This window comes from Coturnix japonica, chromosome 5, assembly GCF_001577835.2.
Source record: "Coturnix japonica isolate 7356 chromosome 5, Coturnix japonica 2.1, whole genome shotgun sequence".
In the NCBI taxonomy this organism is placed as follows: Eukaryota; Metazoa; Chordata; class Aves; order Galliformes; family Phasianidae; genus Coturnix; species Coturnix japonica.
The window spans coordinates 12,147,080-12,171,216 of NC_029520.1; the positions used below are offsets into that span (position 1 = coordinate 12,147,080).

The following is a 24,137-nucleotide window of genomic DNA, read 5'->3' on the forward strand; positions in this document are numbered from 1 at the left end:
AAGTGTAAGTCTGGTGTCTCCAACCAAACAGAATTGGAACATTTTCCCAGTATCTGAGACAGCATAGTGACCTGCTACTTCAGGGGCCAAACTCCTGAAGATGCTGAGTCCAAGAGGCTAAAGGTGCTTTCTTCGTCTGCCCTCTCTACCACCCACAGTACTGCTAACAATTTAAGCTATAATTTCTGTTTAAGTAATGCTCTTCTTTTCTATGCCAGCCAAACACCAGTCGATGTTAATATATAAACAATTTCAGGCAAATAAACTTGAAATGTGAATTTACTGTAATCCAGCTCGCTTAATTTCACATAGAATACTGGAATATGTTCTGTAACATCCACTAGTGCATATCCCATGCCATCCCCTACCCCAGAACTCTCAGACCTTGAGTTTGCTTCCTGTACTGCAGAAAACCAACATTCAGCCTGAGCTAATTGCACTGCTGACTATCTGGGCCCTTATTTCTTCTGAGAAGGACAACCACAGAATTGGGTTGATCTTCAGATCTGTTTTGATGGCTTATACATATGGTAATGTCTGGCAAGCTTAGTGCCCTCCTACGAAAGTAGACATCATTTTGTGCTAACTACAAAATTTAGGCAAGTTCCTAAATCCTAGCAGATCGTGTGAATGCAAGATTTATCGTGCCTTTGCTTTTATTTCTTCCAGAATGAGCCAGAGACCTCAGTCAAAGCATAAAATTTGCCTATAACCAGGAAAATCCTCAGGAGGCCTGACCTAGTTGGAGATAGCTGTTGTAGGAAGGCTGTAATTAAGCAGTTGCGATAGTGACGCTGACTTCTCACAGCAGAGAATGTGTGTGTTGACCACAGTTTCTATTAACAGTGCTTATTTGAGCCCTCCGTAGGTAACATTGCAATGGTGTTTGACTGACATCCCCAGCAACTCCCATGGCGCACAATGCTCTCTCAGGATTTCAATTTCCTTGTGTATCCAGGATGCATTGTTGTCCCTTGTACAGTGCATCCAATAAACCATGCCGCTTCCCTACATTTAAAAGAGCATTTGGGACATAGTATTAGCATATTTGTGCTCATATCTCTTCTCCTTCCCCTAATTTGTGTCATTTTTTGCTCACATAAACATGCGCTTTAATCATCCACTGTAAAAATTTTAGTCTGCCTAGAACAAAAGCCAAGAAAAAAAAAGCTTCAGAGGAAGCTTTTCTATTAGCTAAATCATTTCTTCCACCAAAAGCCTGTAAACTGTTAATCCATTAATGTTCAATTCTTTAAACTATATGGTCAGACTAAAATCATCTGGAAGCCCAGACACTGGAGTGCTTCTCTCTGATGTTCCAGGCCAAGCATCCCACATTAAACTGTTTGTAAGATAGGAAAATATTCATACAGTGGTATGACTACAGTTTCTCAAGGGTATCACAGAAAAATCCTGCATGCATTTGTGAGGAATCCCCTGTAGGACACAGTTACATGTTGATTTTGAATAGCATGACCATTGGGGAATTGTGTAAGACTCGTGTCACAACCACTGCTTTTTACTCTCCAACGGTTATCCGTGCTTCCTCCTGTGAGGTGTAGGGAAGGACATAAACCCACTTCTCTTGGAAACTGCACACCTCCAGAAAACCAAAGATGCTGTAAGAAGTTTTACATGCTTCCACTGCCTCTTGTTCCCCATCATGTTACTTGTAATCACACCCGTAGCGTGCAAATCTACTAGGGGAGTAGGAGAAGACAAGGATGAAGTTTCTCTCCTAACATGGTTTGGATGCCTGGCTTTCACCACTCATCTCAGTGGCCCCAGCTCTGCCTGCCTTGAACAGCCGGTGGGGAGTCTCCAATTCCAGCAGCTCTTGGATACTGGTACAAGTCACCACGGTGGTGGTGCAGGAGCCAATTTTCAACCATTTTTCATTTGTTACTTGGCCAAGCAAAGCACTCTCTGCATTATCCAAGTTTCTCTCTGTATAAAAATAACAGTTTCTAAATTTTCCTAAATCTTCTGTTTCTATAAAGACGCTCAGAATAGTGGTGTCTGATAGGAATATAGCTCACCTTTCTCACCCTCATTTAAGCATTTTATGGGAGATATGGATCAGTGGGATCCTGCTAGAATTGTGCAAGATAACTCAGCTGGCACTTGAAGTTGGTAAAAGAGGAGACGTTTCTACCGTAACTTCATAATGGTATAACAAAAAGGATTCCAAAACTAACAGACCATTAGAAACCGTAAGTGTGTTGGGGCTCTCACTTGTCCAGTTCAAACTGTCTTCAGGCTGTCTGAAACAGGTGATATTTACTCTGTCATGCATGGAGCAATCACAGTTCTGTAAGAAATTAGCTCAAAGAAATGAGTACATTTTCTTTTATGCTATTTACGTGTAGGATTTCCAACTTTCTTAAGCTCTCTGTACTACACAATCAACTAGCACACTAGAACAATTTAATGAAGGCTGTTTTTACCTGCCTCCCTAGTAGGAAAACTCTGTTTCTTAAGGCTGCAAAACTAAGCCTCTGCAACTACAGGATCACAAGTCTATCTTGTGAAATCAGAGCTTGAGGAAAAGTGAACTAGTTTAAATTGTACTAGTCATTCTCCCGAACAGGCCCTGGATGTTATAGGGAGGCTGCATTACATCAGTGCTCTCATTCTAACATGTGTCATATCTGAACAGGGGTTTTACTAAAAGAACAATGTTAAAAAGGAAAAACATCCTCTTGCTCCACTTAGAATAGACATTTGAATAGGAATAGACATTTAATGACTCCTAAGTGTTTAAAGGCCTGATCTGAACCCGCCGTTCCAGCTTCCACTTAGTTCCAAGCAAGAACTAATGCTGCTAGTAGCTCCTAGGTACAAGGGTACATACTGAACACTAGAAAACTTGAGTACCATCCATACAGTTTATTTGATGTTGTCTTCCACAAGCAGGATAGTTACAACTTTCTGTAATTCCGTATTTAAATTGATGACTGAAGGCAAGGTACTTGGTACAGCGAACAAAGAAAGCAAAATGCTAGGAAGCACTTCCAAAGGATGTCCTGCTCTTTTGGGTGCATAATTCTTCAGCAAAACTTGCCTGTATTACTTCCAATTTCCTTTGGAACGATCTTTCTCCTGAACCAGCACAGCCAGCAGGAGTGCCACGGATGACCCTGCACAACATTACTCATGCTCCCAGACACAGTGCTTCCCACAGCCTGCTCTCATCCGCCTGCTCCCCAGGTAGGAGTCGATACCCTTATGCACAGTCCACTTAGATCTTCTCATGAGAATAACCACTTATCATCATATCATAGTATCATAATCTCATGCGGATTGGAAGGGACCTTAGAGATCATCAAGTCCAACCCCCCAGGATTCGAGCCTCTGTGTAGCAGAGTGGCACTTCTACCACTTGCGCCACAGGGGGGATTTGAACCCAGGGTCTCCGGTGTTGCAACGCAGCATTCCTACCACTTGCACCACCGGGGCACACTAATGGCAGTGGTGGGCCATAAAAATAAAGAATCTCCATCTTGCTGAAGCTCAGCTGTTTTACTCTTGAAAGTCAAACAGAAAGATTAAACCTTGTTCTCCCACATTCCAGAAATCCTAGACAAGAAGTAAGCCCCATAACCCTTCATTTCTAATGGAAGAAGTGCCAACTGCTCATCTCACACAAGCAGGCTGCTTTCTTGCAAACACAACATAATGTTGCAAGAACATTACTGGATTACAGAAATCCTTATAGGCAGGCTTGTTCATAATCTGAGTAATTTAAGTAGTAACTTTTCAAACAGACACCATACCTTAAGGCCTTCATTTTCTTCACCTTTAGCTGACTGTCAGTTGTTCAGCACATGCTTGCAGCCTGCCTTCATGCATGCGCTGTGTGATGACGTAACACTGTGTGCAATCACAGGATTGCAGGGATGTTTCTAGACAGACTTGTTTACAATCTAAGAAACCCAAATAGTAACTTTCATAATAGAAGCCCTATCTTCAGTGCATTTTGTGTACGTTGCTGTGAGACCAAAAGAAAACCAAAAAGAGCCTACTGCTATAAAACCACTGCAGTATCAGATGAATAAACGTGCAACCTGATACCCCACATCTGGTATTTCATCATTCCAAATACCTTATTCGCATTCAAATATAATTAATACTGTGGAAACTTTATAAGGTACTGATGTCTTTATAGAGCAGTAACTTGTATGGAACTTTTAAAATTAAAAGCCAATAGTAAAAATAATTTGTAACACGTTACTCTTTTCTTCATAAAGCTAGAACTGGATTTCTTTTGCTGAAGCATCAGTTCAAAGTTCAGTATTCAATTTTATACAAGGTGCTTTGAAATTACTATTATTACTCATCGTACAGAAGTCTTTATCATCTGAAAAGAAATTTTTAAGGAAGTATCATTTTTCCTTTACTATCATGGTAATTCAAGCAAAGAGATTTTATCCATGACCTAACAAATATATACAATAGTTTTGAAAGGCTGCTATGCACCTTCTTGTGTTAAATAGCACCTAGTCCTCTTTGCAAAGCAACTAAACATGTTACAGAGCTTCCTTCTTAAGTAATCATTAATGCTCTCTTAAGCAGTTCTGTTACGCAGCTGAACATATTCCAATGCAAATGACAGCAACCTCCTTCCTTGTCTTAAAGGTAAAAGTTGTCTTTGCTACCTTAAGGCTAAGTTAGCAATGCTGCTGGCTGCACATCTGTGGGCACTGCACTTACAGAAAACGTATGCTGCTCTGGCACTGTCCCTACAGCTGCACTGAAGCTGCATCTAGGTATGGAAAAAGCACCTGTGGCCAAACCCATTCCCATTGTAACTCCGATGACTTCAGTATTACACAGGGATAGAAGTATGGCTGCATTTCACAGCAGCTCTCATTCTTCTCATCTTTTCCAAAGCACTCTCCCAGGAGCAAAGACAAGCACAGGCAAATACCCTGCCAACAAGTGAGTTCACAGGAATTGCTACGAGTAACTGAACTGTCAACAGCCAAAGACCAACAATTTGAGCAAAGTACAAATGCAGGACTGCCAATGCCCTCTAATGGGCTAGTTTTACTACATGTAAATAGGCAAGAACACAAATTCTGCTCTGATGTAAGTCACAGGGTGTCCCACCTCGTTCTAGTGGATGAAACTTGCAGTTTATCAGGTTTTTGTTTTTGTTTCTTTACACAACACAAATGAAAAATACCTTACCAATATCTTGCAAGACAAATGAAAATAAGCCTAAGAGAGGAGTTTTCATCAAGCTTAGCTTAACTACTTCCATAGGGAGTAAGAGCATCAAGTTATGGATGTGTTTCCCAACCCTGCTTAAAGCGTTCCTCTATTTATTCCCTCCTCGCCCTTTTCCTTTCCATTTACTAGTCAATACGGTACTAGCAGCAAAGCCAAAACTTCAGATCACCTTGAGCACACATGTACACTGCAGGGGAAAAAGGAAAGGCAGGCAGCACCTTCCTGCAGAAACCTTACCACTTGTCCCTTGTGCTGATGGCACATCAGGCAGCAGCTCAAAACGCTCACAGCTTCACACGGGTCACGGCTCAGTCCTTACAACCTAAGGGTGCTGCAGAGCAACAAAGTGCCACAACACGCTCTCCCCCCTCTTTCTTCCCTCTCCAGCCATAGGGTCCCAATGGTCCTTGAGACAATCTTTCATTCCCATCGCTGTCTGCTGCCCTAAGTTACTTTTTCAGCAGGCAAGGAAAGAAGGAAGGAAACACCCTTCCCACCCTTCCCTTCCTTTCCCTTCTCCTTCCTTCCCAGCCCCAGATCACAGCTGCAGCAGACAGCTGCGGTGACTCGTGCTGCTGGGGAGGTGAGGGACATCCACCAGCGTGCTTCCAGCCGCCACAAAGAACGGCAAAGAAACACCAGCTTCTGGTTACGTGAATGTCACAAAGCTCTCATTAAATCAAAGGCAAAGACTTACAATGCTTCTTCGAGCAAACTCACTGCTCATCTCCAAAGGAAAAGAAGTACAATTGCTTAACTTAATCCACACAGAGTGATCATTGTGTTTGCCTCCGTAAAGATCATATTTGTTCTAGTGCCTACATCTAAAGGCAATTTCAGTCAGAAAATGAAACGGTGCTCTCTTGACCTTTTGTCTTACATGGTTCATGAACTACTGACATATTACAATATCCCCCAACACTATGGAAGCTTAGAGATATTGCAACGTCTCTCTTGTAAGTGAAATAAACTTGGTATGCCACTAAAAGGCATTAAATTATTTTCATTATGCCACACAGAATCTAAAACACTTACACTGTTTTGATTTCAAAATCCTTGGAGAACAATTATGCTCTCAGGGCCATAAGACTCTATTATAAAGTCCTCAGAAACCTAGCATGGTTTCAATAAATCCTCCAGCACTACAAAGCAGTTACTCAGCTTGAAGAATGAAAACATGAGTTCATCCACTGCAAAGTCAGCGTGTAAATTCTACTAATTCTGGATCCCACACTTCCTAACACGTTTTTTTTTTGTTTTTTTTTTTCCTGACCAGGACAATGCTCCAAGTCAAGTTTGCAGCATAATAAACACACTTCCTTTTTCTGATTGAAAGCTAACATGATTTGATTTAGAATGAGCATAAAGAAATGAGACACGCATATATGTTTATGGTATTATTAGCTAGCAGTAGTAATCAGCAATTAGATATGCATAAATAGTTTCCTATATATATATAATCTAACACATGTTAAGGTTAGGTATTAAAGAACCATTAAATTAAATCAGTGACTGTCAACGTGAATAGAGAAATATGTTAATTTCTTTAATTTATACCATGTCACAAAGAATGCTTTAGAACACCGTATATCAGATTTCAGGGGTGACCGCTGTGAATCCTGATTTAAGAAAATGCAGCCGCCCTTATTAGAGCTGATGAGGCTGTTCAAGCCTAAGTAGATCTTTTGAGCACAAATACACAATAAGCTTGTTTGTATATACATGCTTATGTCCCCCTAGAAAGAGCACAACCTTCTAATTAAGCAAATCATCCCCTTGCCAAAGGAACGTAACAACAAAATGCAATCAAAACAAGCAGAAATTACTGAGGGGATGACAAGAGAAATTATATTCCCCTATTCTGAAGGAAAGTTGGAAAAAGAGAGAGGAAAAAAAGTAAAAACAAAAGGAAGGGGGGGGGTGGGGGGGAGCAACAAAAAAAAAAAAGCAAACACCCAGGCAGGAAACCAGGGCCCAGCAACTTTCTGCCAAGGGCAGCTGAGATGCTTCATCACAACTCGCTTTTTCCAGACCCGACACTTCGTGCGGCCACCAGGGTCACATGGCAGCTGCAAAGGGAGGCCGGGGGGGCCGGTCCCGCTGCCGGCCCCAAAGAGCCGGAGGCAGCAGCAGTGTCCCTGTTTCCATGACCTCACGCGGGGGGGGGGGGGGGGGGGCACAGCTGGTGGCAGCTGCAGCACCATCTGCTCGGGGCTGCGCCAGCGGCCCCCTGCCTGCCTCGGGACACACGGCCAGGTAGGGAGCGAGGTCACCTCTCCCTGGGCTCCCCCAGGGCATGGCCACCATTGGCAGCTGCTGCAGGGCGAGGGACCGGAGGGACATTCTGTAGCCCGCAGAGAAAAAATTGCAAAATGGAAAAGAAATGGCAGCCAGGACTTGGGAGTAAGAGAGCTTGGATGAGCGGGACGAGAGCAACACTGCTATGGCTAGTGTGTGCAGATGTCAGCATCCCTCACAAGAGCATGTCTTTATGGAATGCTGTCAGCACGTCATCTGATTTATAGCAGTCTGTGCTGAGAAAAGGGGGGGAGGGAGGGGGAATGTAATGAAAGGCACAAAAGCACCCCTAACTTGCCTCTTCTGTCAAGAGGATTCTGAACATGACAAGAACTTGATCACTTTGCAATTTAACATTGCGTGTTCTGCCATGTGATCCTGCCACTGTATTCTCCACTTCTATTTCCGCACCATTTATTAAAAAAGTAATGAAAAATGCTCAACTGTTTTCTGTGCTCAAGGAATGACACATTTGAAAGCTTCTTTTAAACATTCTAAGCAAACTACAGCATTCATTAAGGACACAGTTATGTACCAACATTGCTTCCAAGTGCCAGCGATACATCAGCCCCATGGAGCTCTCTCAACTTCACAGATTTCATCAAGATTTACTCTGTAATTGGCAAATCAGAGCCAGGAACGGCATGTAAAAACAAGCTGGCCTTTATGGCTTGTACGGGGACAATTATTTCCAAAGGCTAACCGAGCGCCACTTACCATACATTTTGCCTTCATCTGATAAGATGATTTTCCTCCTCCCACACGGTGGATAGATAGCTAGAGCCTCCTGAAAGCTCTGCTCTATGTCAGGGCTCCAGACACCTTCTGCATCGTTGTCAATAGGCTTATCTGCAGAATCGCTCATTCTTTCAATGTCTTCGGCAGGGCTCTCGCTGCCGCTCCAGCTGCTGGGCTCAATGGTGATGGCTGGGGTCTCCAAGCTTAAGCTTGGAGTCTTAAAGGAAATAAACCTAGAAAACAAACAGAGAAGCCCACAAGGCATTAAGGGCATGGAACTTCACGAAAACATTTCAGGTTACTTTTAATTCTAATCTAACAGCAGCTGAGAATTAATGGGAATAAAGGTAGCATGAGAAGTGCAACACTATTGGATTCTACTTCTCAACCAATCTTACCCAAATTAGTAATACAACCAGAACAGAAACTATGTGAGAACAAAAATCTCTAAAACGATAATACCAGAGAAAGGAATTACAAGATGCACTTTCTGCCTGTTTCGAGAAGTCTCTGTCACAGAACCATAGCAGAACAAAATCACAAACTTCAAGTTGCTGAACCTATTTAATAAGAAATAATTTAATATCGCTGCACCTGCTCACACCACCAGAGCTGCAGATCTGTCAGCGTTCCTTTCAGGTTTTTTGAGAGAAATACAACTCTGCTACAAAGATTTGCTCCAGGCAAAAAAGTTGCTGTACCAGACCAAATTCATCTCTGGTGCAATTCTTTGTCCGACCAGTGAAATAACACCAGGAACAGATCTGGCTCAGCATGTCTAGGCATAACACAGCTTCATTTAAAAAAAAAGAAGTTTGGTGACTCTAACTAAATGGATGGGAGTGTTAAAACACACATACATCTGTTGTACACGCACTTAAAAATCCAGTTAGTTCCCTGAACGCATTAAAACATCCCAAACATACATAAAATAACAGGGTGGTTAATGGACAGTGCCAGAGTATGAGTGGTGTTTTCCTCTATCCCGTCAGTGGCAGGAAGGGACACTGAGAGGACCAGGAAAACCGATCTGATAAATACATGGCTAAGAGGCTACTGACACTGCAGGAATTTTGGCTTTTCCAAGTGCGAGGCAGTTTAGTTGGCATCTGGCCTGATGGCAGCTGATGGGATCCACTTGGATCATAAGGGGAGAAAGATCCAAGCTCAGTGACTGCGCTTCAAACTAGGTTTGAAGGGTGAGGAGGGTGACAGAGCCTGCCCAAGACAAGGTGCAGGACAGCACAGCTAAGTTAAAGGGACGTGGTGCTGGGGGGCAACAGGGAGACTAAAGGTAAATACCAAAGGAATTAAGGAGTTATCCTCTAAGAAGGTGACAAGACCAGCTGCCCAGCTGAAATGCCTCTACACCAATGCGTGCAGCTTGAGAAACAAACAGGAGGAGCTAGAAGCCACAGTGCTACTGGAAAATCATGATGTAGTCACAGTCACTGAAACCTGGTGGGATGATTCCCATGACTGCAATGTGCCTACTGATGGCTACAAGCTGCTCAGAAGGCCAGGTGAAGAAGGAGAGGCCTAAACCAACAGGTAAGAAGCAACAGAATGGCAAATAGCTAATGGAGGAGAAGGGGAAGACGGAGACTGCAACAGCCCTGACAAAACATGTGAGCCCAAGAACTCCCTGACAGAAGAAATCTTAACAGCAGTTGTCACCCAGGCCAACCCAATCAGCCAGTCACTGGATATTCCAAATATTGACAGTCTGGTCTATCAGCAACCATGGGGCCATGCTAAAAAAAAAAACAACCACCAGCAGAAACTAGGGAAACTGGGAGTAGTCTCAACGTCTCACTAACTGACGTTACTGGTCCAACTCCTAAAGCATGGGGTATTTCCACTGCCCTGGGCTCTACTAGGAGCCCAGAAGTATGAGCGCATGTAAGATAAACTCCCAAGAACTTCACTTTCTCTATTTGCAGAGTTTTGGGGGGTTTTTTGTTTTGTTTTGTTTTTTTACAAGGAGGCATTCCTGAACTTAGCATTGGTTTGAACATCTGAGCACAGCTTAGGACATTGTTGGTCTCTACCCACTGCTAATCTCCGGGCTGATCACAGCATCTTGAATGCCTTTTACTAACTGATAATGAGGCAGCAGATGGATTCACAGGGAGCTGTGCGCACAAATGAGGTACAGGAGGGAAGTCTGCTCAAATGCAGCACTTATTGTCCAAAGAGCACTCACTGCAAAGAGGGAGATGGAAATATTTGTAAAACACTGAAGCACAGTCTTTTACAATTTGCAGAAGGCTGAAGGCAGAAGACTGAACCACTGTAATATTGAAACCTTGTAGCTGAAACAGAAGCACAACAATAGTGGGCAAGAACTGACAAAAATGATCATTTCTACTTAAGACTTCAAATATAGGGGGATTTTTTTGGTAAATGAGAGGTATTACATGGTGACTAGGATAATTAGCAGGTTTTCAGTTTTACTACCACAGCGCTCAGGAAAAGGGCTACAGGAGATTTTAGTGACCTCACATGCTCAAGACCACAGCTCAGCATTTTGCCAGAAGACAGCACAGAGCAGAACTGTTTACCTGGGCTGCTCCTCGAAGGTGACTGGGAAAGAAATCCTTCCCTTTAGTCATGGGCACCGCATCCTGCAATGCGCAGCACAACCACCAGCAGCACGTGCAGCTCAGCAGTGCTCTGCTTACAAAATCTGCCACAGTCATAGCCCCAAGTCTTATTATCATCCTATAAACCAGCCCTTGTTATTATAGTGTGCCAAAATAATAATTAAAATGCATACGAGGAAAACAGAGAGGCTCAAAAGTAATTAATGCTACTTGATATTCGTGTTAGATCTTGCATTGTGTTTGCTGGTGGATTTTCACTACTGTGCTATCTTTTCTCTTCTCATCCCTTTTTACCTACTTGGATATCATCTTGAGGTATTAGTAGCTACTATAGCAGCCTCTAAAACAAAGTGAACGTTTCTTCCAGAAACTCTCTATGACAAGGGTCAAGAGCAATCTCTCTCCCCCCAAAAAACGCTCTTCTTCTCTGAAGGTTCTTTTAGCCATTTCCATTTTGGTGAACACTGACACTGCACATCAAGCTAGAGGACTGAGAAAACCTGGTACTGCACTCACTAAATGGCTGCCTCTTATTGCAGGGAAATAATGAGCTACTCATTTAATCACTTCCAGCCCAGCTCGATATATCAAAAGGCAATTCCACCTCGTCCTTAGCTTGAATTCTAAAGATCCAACTGTGATGAAAAATTTCAGACCTATTATGCTGCAGTTCAATGTGATTATCAAAAATAATACAAGCTGTCAATAGAAGAGCTTTGTTGCACATTTCTAACTAGCTATAAATCTCATGGAAGAAATATGGACTTTCAGCCCAATTAAAATAAGGGAAAAAAAAAAAAAAAAAAAAAGACCTTCCTTATATTAACAAACTTCAAACCTCATAATAGCACATCCTAGCGGAGGGAGAGTTAATTTCCTGGAGGCAATTAACAAAAACAAACTAACAAAAATGTTCCTTTCCCACACAGGGCACACCAGGCTGAAGAGTTCTATATTTGATTTATGCTAACTTGGTTAGAACCAACGTCATGCTTGGATTTCCTCTTAGCAAAACTGAAACACCTGCATGCTCTCCAAAAAACCACCAACAACTAAAAGAATGGCAATAATTTTTAGATATCACCATGTTTTGGCTAACCTTTTTGCCCTTTCTAAGGTTGCCTAAGACATGCTGCTGTGCTTCCAGAGGTCTCTCTTCAGTTTGCCTTGTAATGCCAGTCCCTCTGTTACTTATTTTAAGTCAGCTTCCCCTGCAGGTAAGCTCCTTTAGTTGCCACTCTGAATGCATCTTTCTTGCGGTTACTTTCCATCCCACACAGTTCAGCCAATTCCAAGTATCTCTGTTTTTCTCCTGTAGTTACTAAGTCACTTTTTGCTACAGGCGACAAAGGTACGTTCCCCTCCCAAACAACACGTCATTTTCTATTTAGTAATGCTGAAACTATTTTCTAAATATGTTTTTATAGGAAATACCCGTTTGATACAGCTTCATGAGGTACAGGACTACTTACGTGGTTGAAAATGTGAAACTCAGACAAACAAGGATAGCTACAGAGCAGATCAAACCAATGAATTTAACCAAAACCAAACGGCAGTCTGGAACGTCTTATCAAGAGGATGCTTTATTTGGTAGCATAGAACATTCTCAGATGCACTCAGTTTATGAGCAACACAGACGTGAACTTGCCCAGAAAGCTGATGCTCACAGACCAACAGCTGAGATCAATCGCATTTCACAGAAGCATAGGACAAGTGCAGATCTAAGACCTCAGTATGTTTCATGTTGTTCAGTACTTATGCAATGAAGTAGTAACACACAAACACTGTTTTCAGCAGTCATTTGAGCTGAATCTTATTTACCATCCTCCACATGTCAAATCATTTTTCCTGCACGTACAATTAATCTTGAATTTCAGTGCACAGGTGCTGAAGGGTGCCCTACATGGAGGAATCACTTGCATACATACAAAGCCACTGGAAGAGGTTTCCTATTCTGCTAGTACCAGTGCAGAAATACAAGTAAGACCAAATACGTTCTTGGTTCAAAAAAAAAACAACAACCAAACAACAACCAACTGTGTCTCCTTAGTCTTCTGTCTGCTTGAAGGAAACCGAGTGCAGGTAGTTGTAAGACAACCCGCAGTGCCAGCTGTAAGAGTTTCCAGGTAAGTAAGAACCAGTGTAGTTACCCACACCGGCTATGAATAGCTGCAGAAGGATACCAAAGAGCGTTTACAACTAGCCCGATATTTCTAAAACAGATCTGTCAGAAAGACTTTAATCCTCGATGAAAGGATTTCAAAAGCTGAAGTGGTTAATTATGCTTCTAAGAATATTTTTTATTTGGGAACAACTTCATCATTGCTTCAGCTCCATAAAAACAATGGGATCGGGAATCCAACAAGCATTTTATAAACATAGACAATAATGAGCAGATGAGTAAAAACCAACTAATTCTAAATTTGCAGATGGCAAATTCTCTCCCAAGGCTTGAAAAGTAACAGGCCCATGGGATTTTCTTCTGCTTTGTTCAGCAGTGCAAATCCACAGCTGGAGTGCTAAGACTTCAGGAAAGAACTGCTGGAGAGGATCCAGGGGAAGAAAGTTATCAGATCTAGAAAGCATGACCTACTAGGAAAGGAATTGGGTTTGTTTGAATTTGGAGAAGACTGATGTGAGAAGATAACCGTTTTCAAATAAGGAAATGGTAACAGCAAAGTGGAGAAGCAACAATTCTGACAACATCTCCAAGGGGATACAGAAAACTGCTTCCAGCTCTCCCTAACAGAGCACCCCAGGAAAAGAAGCTTAAAGTAGGAGACTTCCCACAGGCTGAAGCAGCATGTGGCATGCTGTGTTCACTGAAGCAGCTGCTGAACTTCTTTTTTCCTAATAAAACAAAACTGAAGTTTCCACATTGCCAATAAACGTATCTTTGTGGTATTTATGCAAGTCAGGCAATATGATTACACCTATTTTTTTTTTTTTAAATAAAAGATTAACTTTTTATTTTAAAATCAATTCACATTCTGGATATCTGTATATCTGTACAGATTAACTGTACAGTAACTAACTGTAAGTTAGTAGTATCTAAGCATGTATGGAATCTTCTGATCCTTTGAGGCATTCAAATGGCATGACTTTCAAGGAAACTATGTTTATATACTTAAGCAATTTTATATTTAATATAGTTTTATGAGGAAAGGATATAACGGTAAAATAAACCGTAAATGAATTAAAACTTAAATCATTTACAGAGCATTTGATGGCAAAATCATTAGCTCAAAATGACTTCATTGCATTTATGTTACAAGCTCTACTTATCAGCAATTATTCCCTCTAAGAAAAAAATGAGCACCAGGAGAGAGAAGCAGCCTATTTCCAGGATAAAGCATTCCTTTAAAACTTGGCCAGGCTAATTCAGCCATTCGTTTCTGCTACTGAAAAGAAGAGTTTTTCTCTGTCTGTAATACTTCCAGAAGAAATTCAGGTGCTGGGCTTTTTTTGGCCATCAAACAATTGCGTCCAATGATACTTCCTATCAAAAGCATTAATCCTGTATATCAGAACCAGTTAAGTTCCCATTTCTCACTTGGGATACAACACAACCTACGACTATAGGTGTTTCTTTGGGATCTTTGAGATCTGTGGGGGAACAACGTGATCAGTTGGATCACCAACAGCTACAGAGCACCTGCAGAAAAGAGCACAAGAATTTTTTCTGATTCAAGCAAGGGAACTGAAGCATTACTTTCCTCCCTTCAGCTACATTGCTCAGAGTTATGCAGAAAACCAGCAGGAAGACAGAGAGTGCCATGCCTATGTGCAAAATACCAAATCCACACAACATTTCATACAGAATCACGGGACTGCAGGGGTTGGAAGGCATCTCAGGAAGTCATGGAGTCCAAACTCCTGCTAAAGCAGGTTCCATACAGCAGGTTACATAGGAAAGTATCCAGCATTTAATATCTCCAGAGAAGCAAAGTCCATGATCCTCCAGGCAGCCTGTTCCAGTGCTCCATCACTCTCACAGTTAAGTTCTTTCTCATGTTTGTATGGAATTTCCTATGATTAATTTTTTTGCCTGTTGTCCTTTATTCAATCACTGCATACCGCTGAAAAAGTCTGGCCCCATCCACTTGACTCCCACATTTTAGATATTTATAAACAGTGATGAGATCACCTTTCAGACTTCTCCAGACTGAAGAGTCCCAGGTTACTCAGCCTTTCCTCATACAACAGATGCTCCAGGCTCTTAATCATCTTCGTGGCACTCTGCTGGAAACCTAGGAGATCCCTGTCTTTTTTGAACGGGAGAACCCAGAACTGGACACAGTATTCCAGCTGCGGTCTCACCAGGGCGGAGCTCAGGGGGAGGACCACCCCCCTCCACCTGCTGGCCACGCTCTTTTTAATGCACCCCAGGATCCCACTGGTCTTCTTGGCCACAAAGGCACACCGCTGGCTCATGGCCAACCTGTTGCACACAAGGACACCCATGTCCTTCTCCGCTGGGCTCCTCACCAGCAGGTCAGCCCCCAACCTGTACCAACACATACAGTTATTCCTCCCCCAGTGCAGGACTCTACACTTGCTCTTGTAGAACAGCCTTGCTTTGTCGCAGAAGGAAGCTCTCCAGCCCCAAGACCTGTAAACAGAAGCCACAGTATAGTCCCTTAGGGCAAGGTCTGCAGCCACTACACCTCACTTGGGTCATGTTTACAGAGGTGTTAGGTTTTTTGCTATAATTCATACTGTTGCCCGTGTATGCCAACAGAAGAAAGAAAACTAGCACACATATCTATCAGGACAATTAGTTTTAATAGACAAAAGATTGATTAAAAAAAAAAAAAAGTATTATAAATATTAGAATAAGGTAAGCCCTTGATCTCTAATATGTTACCGGCTTCCTGCTGGGACCACACATGCCCCATTGCTCATACATACAACAGACCTGGAAGCCAGCTGTTGTGTCTAGATGTAGCCCTGAAACTCTTCATTCTCCCCATTCCCTAAGCCTCTTCTGGTTTTACTGGCTTTTATTTGGCCATGTCACAAAGACATGTATGAAACAAGCTCCAATCCTTCATGCTCATGGCTCTCTTATTTTACTCCTGCTATATGAGTAACCGGTTTTCTACTCCAATATCAGATGTTCCTCTTTCTTGATTAACTTGTTTTCAGGATGAAAGTATTTTTTCCACAGTGGCTGCAAAAACATGAGTGTTCACTCTAAGAGCTCTGAGCGAGGTGGGAGAAGGGGCGGAAAGCCACCTGCCTGGACAACTCTATGTAAGTTCAGTTAGGAAAGGGAAAACCAATGCTATTTGAAGGGTGGTCCAACATCTGACTGGTTCATATGTAATGTAAGACTTTCGTCTATATAAAAAAATATTTTATATAATGATTTAAGTATTCTGTTAAAAAGGTACAAAACAGGCACAGTAACTTAAAAGGTTCATTTATTTACTCAGGTGTGATTGTTTAAACAAGAAACAGCCACAAGATTAACCCTTTCTGATACAGATCTGATGAAGGGCCCTCCATTTCTGAAGCAGGAAAATGGTAAGCTTTGCAGCTAATGCCTGCAGCACCCAACTGGCCAAATACACCCCTGGATTCCAGCGGCTGGCACCTTCCATCCCTTTTAGTCTGCTTATCCTCTGCTTTGCAGATGTTATTCAAACACTTCCTCATGTAATTAGAAAGGCAGAAACATGCTTCTCAAACCTATGTTGAAATGGCTAAATCTTGCTAAAATTCATCTTTACAAATTAAGAAACTCTGCCAAGCATTATTTATAAGCTGTATCACCCTTTAAAGCAGCTACCTGTTGCTGGCAGTTAAAAACCAGACGGTGTAGATGCCTTGTGCACACCTGAATGTTACCTAATAGAATCAAGAGAAAACAGTTTAACTCTGCTTTGGTGTTACTACTGAAATACAGCCCTGGGCTCTGATCCTGCCAGCACAAAGCCATTTTATACATACAAATAATTGCTCCAAGTTTAATGAAGCTCTTCACAACTCCATTAGCAATTGTTTTGGCTGGAGTAAGGCACTGCCTATCAGCCCCAGAGGAGCCTGGAAGTAGAGGAGAGATAATACTGGGAGGCACTTTGGGAAAGGCTGTGGTGTTCTGGCAACAGGACAGTCACAAGAGCAAGAAAAAAAAAGAAAAAAGAAATCAGAGCACCACAGCCCTCAGCAAGGCTAGGATTTCATCCCAGGTTCTTAGCCTTCTTCTCACTAACTCTAAATATAAAGACATGTCAGAAACCAGCGTGTGAGATCAGACAAGACTTGGGGTCCTACTGGGATGTTAACTAGTCCCAACTTGTACAGTGGCTTGTCTACATCACGAGCCTATACTGGAAACCCCACCTTGTATTTTTGTGGATAGAAAGAAATCACAGTAATCATTTTGTTTGCAAAGGCAGGAGCTGTCAAAATTATTTTAAGTGTTTTTGTTTTCCAACAGCTAACATTAGTGTTATGAGCAAATTACCTGCCAAATTACATTTTAAGTGTGAGCTGTTTATCTATGTGGGGCAAAGCAAGCCTCCCATGTATGGAAATGAGTGCTACTAGTACAGCACTTGCACTCCAACCACTTTTTTCCATCTCCTACTTGCCTCCAACGCCATCACACAGCAAATGCACAGGAATCAGCGTCACTGTGTCATAATGACTGTCTGCTATGGATAATGGCAGATCTAAAGCTTGCATTTTGTCCATAACGAAAAATGTACCTCTAACATCTCAAATACTCCAGAGAAGTAAGGCAGCTTTTCTGGAGCAGGACTCACAGCCTCTAGAAAGGAGCTGAAAATACTCCCCTGCTGAGACACTGAAACAATCCCAGACTGTGGCAGCCTTTAATTGCTAAACATAAGTAAGGCTACAATGACCAGCAATAGCATTTTCAAAGCCCAATATAATAGTTATGTGGTTATTCTGCACTTCTTTTGTCGTTATCACCTGTTGAGGAAGCAATTTCTGTCTTAAGCTCTGACTTATGTTTCCAGTCTATTTCAACTCCTTGTTCACTGTAGTTTAATCCTACTTCAGGAGGTGTCAATTTTCCACAAAAATAACTTTGCTGGCAACCATCAAAATTGTGATTTCACTGGACGCCGGCAGAGTCAAAGAAGAGATGACGCAGCCCAGGCAGCAGAAAACAAAACACACATATAAAGACCCAAACAAAAAGTACAAAGCCTGACATCTAATGCTCATAATTTGACTGAACTTTAAAGATCTTGAATCTAACAGAAACACCAATTTCACAGCACACTGTCATTTCTCCCACAGCAGCCCTTCCTCACCTCTGCTCACCATTCACGGTTTCACGGGCAGTCATCACCTGCCTCTCACTCTGCCTAAAGAACACCCTGCACGTGTTCTTTTCTTATGTCCTGCTTTGTTGGTAGCCCCAAGTGCCTCCCACAAGCTGCCCTGACAAAGTGTGAGATGCCTTTTGAATAGGCAGAGACCAGGACACAAGGGCTTCCCTGGGTTAGCTGGGTGCATGGGAGCAGGTCTGTGCCTAACCTTAGTAAACCCCACAGTCACAGTCATGCCATGCCCCTCAGGAGAGACAAAATGTTTTGTCAAGCTCAGAAAAATATTAACAGACTATTCATATTTCTTAGTTACAGTAAATCACATTTGCTCTTCAAAATTACCTCTGTTTTTCACAATGTTGACGATACACAAAAGTTCCATTAACTCAGTGGGTCTTTTTGCCATTGGGAAAACTGAATGCTTGTAGTACAGCTTCTCCATTACATTTCAAATTAGAGTCTAAGGGTGGTTTCATGGTGATAGCTAAGACTTTAAACATCACTATTCAGCCAGAAAAAACTCCGGTCTGAGACACCTAGCTATCAATCCTGAACTTGCTAGTGGTGCCTCTCTTGAAACAAACAAATTTAACTATTATAGTCCTCTTGAATCTTCTCCTCTTAAGATGAGGAGCTACATGATAGTAGCTTGTCAGTAACTAGTCAGATACTTTAAGCCCTTCTATGCTTTGCCTTATGCATTTGCATGATCTCCTGTGCTCAATCAGGCTACAACCCACTGCCTTCAAAACCAAGCAGGCCCTTTTCTACTTACTGACAGTAAAATCCTTGAAAATCCTAGCTAAATGTACTTCATTTGAGTACTTTTGTTAACACTGAATGAGTATGAAGTAGAGGGAGAGAGTGACCCAGGCAAAAAAGAATGACCCGGAAAGTGAATGAGCCAGGAAACAACCCAGAGAAATGCAAGTACTTGGGCTTTCTTAGACTAGTAGTTAGCTTCCTCAAATGACTTCCTACAAAATCTTATTTGAAAGCATAAGAAAAAAAAATGGCTGATGAACATTACAGTAGAAGTAAGCGTGTTTCTTGGTAGAGAAACATGGGTGACTTAGAGCCAAGGACATTTATTTTTCACTTTTGAATTATTTTCTGAACAGCACTTCCTGGCTCAATGTCACTGCACCACAGACAGATGTCATAGTAGATAAGCGTGTGAAATTTTACATCAACATGACTGTTGCTTTTACAATGAGTACATTTGTTGTCAGAGCTCAAAGGTGGTTTTCTTTCTGCTATGCATGGAATATGCTGTATTACATGCTGTTTTACTAATATGTTTTTCTTTTTAAAAGGGAAAGTAATTTATATTTTTGGACACCGCCGCTGCAATTTGATAGTTGGATTTAACAGCCATGTCACAAACTCTTCCATTTTCTTTCCCTCTCAAACTCACCTTTCTGCCACCTTGATTTATTTCTGTTCTGCAGCTGCATCTACCAAATGATTCTTATTCTCACTCCACACTTTTCCACCTCTCCTCGCAGCTGACTCAAACTAAAACACCATTTCTCTGGGAACGTGAAATCAAAGAATTCTCACAGCAAGAATGGAAGGGAGCATCAATAAAACATCCAGAATGGAAGGGAACAATTTACTGAGGGGTGCGGGGGGAAAACAAGCAAACAAACAAAAAAACCCCACACATCTGAAGGGTAAAAGTTAAATAAAATAAATAAAATAAAATAAAATAAAATAAAATAAAATAAAATAAAATAAAATAAAATAAAATCAGGGAAAATTAAGAAATTCTCAGTTGAGGCTGCACTGCTCACAGTCATGACAGCACAGCAGTAGAACCTGTACCAAGGTTCTCCCATAGACTCTCCCCAGATTATCCACCTCCGGTATTTAATAGCACTAACACCACGAGCAGTAATTGCTTGACTTACATGAATGTAGTCACAAGCCCCAAATATCCTGCTTTCAGAATTGGTACCGCTGCTTCTAAAACTGGCAAGGGAAAAGCCTAGTAGAACAAATATTATTGCAAATATGAACAAACCAAATAAATAATCAAAGCCAGATGGAAACAAAGCTGAGAACATGCAAATGCTGAGGACTGATCACAAGAAATTAGTAGGTAAGACAAGTACCTGTGGGATTCTGCTCCCAGCTCCAGGCCCTGCAGCAGCACTCTGTGGCACCATGGTTGCTACAAAGCCCAGGGCACAGCCCCCGGTGTGTGTGCACCCTGCAGGTTCGCTCAGCTCAGGATCACACTATAAGCTTTTACAGGTTAATTACTGAAAGTTACTTAACCTTGGGCCAGATCCTCATCTAATGAGCTTGGGCATCCTTAAGTCTCACAGAGTGCAGGCTGAAGGCAAAGCACCCAGCTTGCCTTCCCTTTGTGGCAGCCATGCCCTGTGCTCCTGTGTCGGTACGCCAGGCAGCACCCCTGTGTGGCAGGCTCTGCAGACCAGCAGAACATGCAAATCCCAATTATACAGGGACTCTGGAAGCGCAGCCCAGCTGCCAGCCACGCAGAGATTTCCAGCGATAACAATTATACTTAAAAGCGCCACTACACGTTTGGATGCATTTACACATTCTCCTTTTACTCTCTATTTATTATTAATGGCAACTCAACTAACATCAAGGCCGCAGCGTGTTTGGCACTGTAGGTGCACAGAGGAACAGCAAGCTCTTGCTCTGAGGAGTTTACAGTCTAATTATAAATGACAGCAGATGGAGGGTGAACATTATGAGCTGTTCTGCTTTGCATCAGGAAATTTAACTCAAACAGGTAACAATTTTTAACCAGATAGAAGCAATTACACATAAATGATGTACCACAGGCTCGGCTGCAGACATGTCCTTGTCAATCTTGTACACTGTAGTGACAGTGGCCACTTGCAAGACAGACAAGTGAGCCCCAAAAAGATTCAGGGCCCTATAGGCAATGGGCTGCACGGAGGAAGCAGATGTGAAAATTAGCCTTGCTTAAGTCAGTCACACGTATGCTTACAGATAAGCACGTATCTGAAACCAAAGAATTGAAACTTATGCAAGCCCAGCACAAGCATCTGGTGGCATTTTGAACCTCTTCATGTGTTTAGTGTCATTCAAAGGCCACCATAAATGAACTGCCTATATAACCTCATATTAATCCAGCTGGGAGACCATAAAGTCATAAGTGACTGTTACAGACAGATACAAAAGGGTATCAAAATCCTAAGCGATACAGTTTGCCCACCAGAAGCCTATACCGCCTGTTTGTTGTGAAGCTGTGGCCTTACCAGCCTTTCACGCACCCAAACAAATGCTGTACACTTCTGTGCCATGGTGGACCAACTGGCAGTCCAGGCTCTGTGCTGCAGGGCCCAACTACAGATGCCCTCTGAGGACCCTTCTAGAGCCTTCATGAAGAAAGGCATTGAAGGCTGGACCAGAAATGAGGACAACACGATGGGAGCTGCTCCCATGCAAAGGCATAGGCCACTGCTGTACAAAGAGACCCTCACAACTGTAGCTTCAGAGCCAAGCCCGGGTGAGCATGCATCAAGGGGACCCGAACCTTGCTCCCCAGGATGGTATCTCATGTCATGGAGGTGAATGGAGCAGGATGCCTGCATTCCAGCCTCTTAAGAGGCCATAACTCAGTACAAAAGCACAGCTTACAAGCTGTGCTTCAGATACAAGACATTAATGTCATGCTGAGACTTCATCTGCTGTGCTTTCTACTGCTTTGAAGAGGACTTGGGCCTTGACTCTGCAGGCTCTCCAGGACCAGAGGCCTGCAGAGCCCTGTAAGTCGCAGAACTGCGTGCTCAGACTGATTTGCAAACACTGGCTGATGGCAGAGAGCAGGCAGTGCCAAGCACCATGGAACCTGCTGCTATCACAGGGTCAAGAGCCACGTTTGTTGATGCAGGCTGTCACAGATGCCACCTCCAGGATTTTGCAGCAAATGGGTACATCAAGTCTTGATTCCCACACGTGCATGCTGCTGCGTCAGGAAGATAGAAGAACCTAGCAAAATCCTGACTGCCAGCTACTGATGTCCATGTAGAAGAAGGGTTATTTATTGCACAACACTGCGGGAATGACTGCATCAGCTGAGAGCTCTGGCCTTAAGATCTGTTTTGTTCCCAACAGTATACTCAAAAAAACTCACAGAAAAGGAGCAAAGGTCTCCACCATGGCTCCCTAGTTTCCAAGGCCTCCCTGGGATGCCTTTACACACCTCCCACAGTCAGGACACCTAAGGCCATTCTGACCCTTCCCTATGCACCAAGAGCACCATATGTAACAAGTTGACAGAGGAGATCTTTCTCCAGAATTATACCTGCAGCACATCAGCACTGACAACAGGTACTGCAAGGGCAGAATTCTTTCTGACTTTCAATCTCTAACACACCCTTCACAGAGGAAGATCTTCACCATCTTCCTGCATTTAATCCAGGCCAGCAGTCACACACAGGCGCACCGTCCTGAAGTCCAAGCAGGCAAGCAAAGCAAACTCCTGTTGGCAGAGGAATAGCACAAAAAAGGGATGTGCTTCACAGTACAAAAGGGTCAGAAAACCATTTTGCTATTGAAAGAATTAAGAACTGACTTGTGGCAGAATTAGACAATCTTTTAGATTCCATCTGTGCCTGAATGAGGTGGTGCAATCTTCTTTACTCCTCAGTCACCAAAAAAAACCCAAACCCAACCAAAAACAACCATAACTTGGGGTAAAATACTTTGTATTTCACGTGTCCCCTTCCTCAAAAACAAAGCCCTTGTCAGAAGGACTGCTGACCTATCAAGGCTTGTGAGAAGGATGAAGGATGTTCAAGGACTGCAGTAACTCTGAATGACTGAAACAAGGTGTGATTCTCCGTCAGAAACCACCATGGATCAGCTAAAGAGTAAAATGAAGGAGGAGACGGCAGAATTTCAATACAACACACCTTCCCAGGTGCCATGCTGAGAGAAAAAAGCTTAAACCCTCAAAGGACAGAATATTAACTTGAATCACAGCTCCCCACTCCCTGGATGGAAGCATCACGGCTTGATAACTGATGCAGAAAACAGAAGTAAAAGAATGAGAATGGCTTGAGGATTTGCTACAACACATTTACAGTACATTTTGAAATAATCCTCAAGCCTTCAGTCCTTGAATCCAGAACTCCTTTCTTCAAAAGACTTCAGATATTTTAGCAGGTCAAGGGAGACAATAGAGTGTACGTGACCTTTGGTGATACCAAACAAAATTGGCTGCAGAGCAATCCACATCAGAAACAAAGAGTGAAGTCTCAAAGACAAAAATGATGTTTTCCAGCTCCTAAAACATGAATGGGAACTTCTAGGAGGCTCCTGCCTTCACCATCATCTACATACCAACTCATGGCCAGGACTGATCCAGTTGCAGCCCTTAATTTCACTTTGGCATCTTCCGAGTTCAGAGAGATTTCACACCAAAGCCAGAAGTGGAGCTGCACACTGGGACCAGGTGGTGCAGAATAAGGATGCCCAAGTGGCTTCTTAATGCCCTGCACCCTCCACTACTTTGGGAAGAAACTGGCAGAAAACCTTCCCCTCAGGCTTTCAGCATATTCCAAGTAGGGAATGGGCACCTCAGCTTGCAACATCACATGCCTGGCCTCCTCTTTCTTCTCATCCACATAACAAAGCCTGGTAAAAGACTACCAGCAGCAACTCCAGGCTAATTGTGTGTGCACTATGCAACCGTAAGAATCTGGACACCAACTGTCCGTCACCAGGCATCTCCAGGGAGAGGAGGTTCTGAACAGTCCCTGCCAGTTTCAGTGTGAATTCAGCTGATTATACAACACTTAAAAAGCAGCCTAGGACACACACGATACCCCACACAAATAGCCTTTGTATCAGACATACTGCACCTCTGCCTAGCCCAAGAAATGGCTATTGAGGCACACAGCGTTGGCAGTGCATCAAGAGTTTTCTTAATATGTGAACT

The 24,137-nt window shown here is 42.7% G+C and overlaps 1 protein-coding gene across 10 annotated transcripts in view; it reads right to left on the reverse strand.

Moving 5' to 3' along the window:
- The window catches only part of TEAD1 (TEA domain transcription factor 1), a 140,486-nt gene that overhangs the window by 82,165 nt on the left and 34,184 nt on the right, over positions 1-24,137 (reverse strand). For all 10 annotated transcript variants that reach the window (XM_015863965.2, XM_015863971.2, XM_015863970.2 and 7 more), the window contains exon 2: positions 8,251-8,504. In XM_015863965.2, coding sequence (XP_015719451.1) covers positions 8,251-8,398 — 148 coding nt within the window. In that variant the 5' untranslated portion in view covers positions 8,399-8,504. The remainder of the gene's footprint in view (positions 1-8,250; positions 8,505-24,137) is intronic.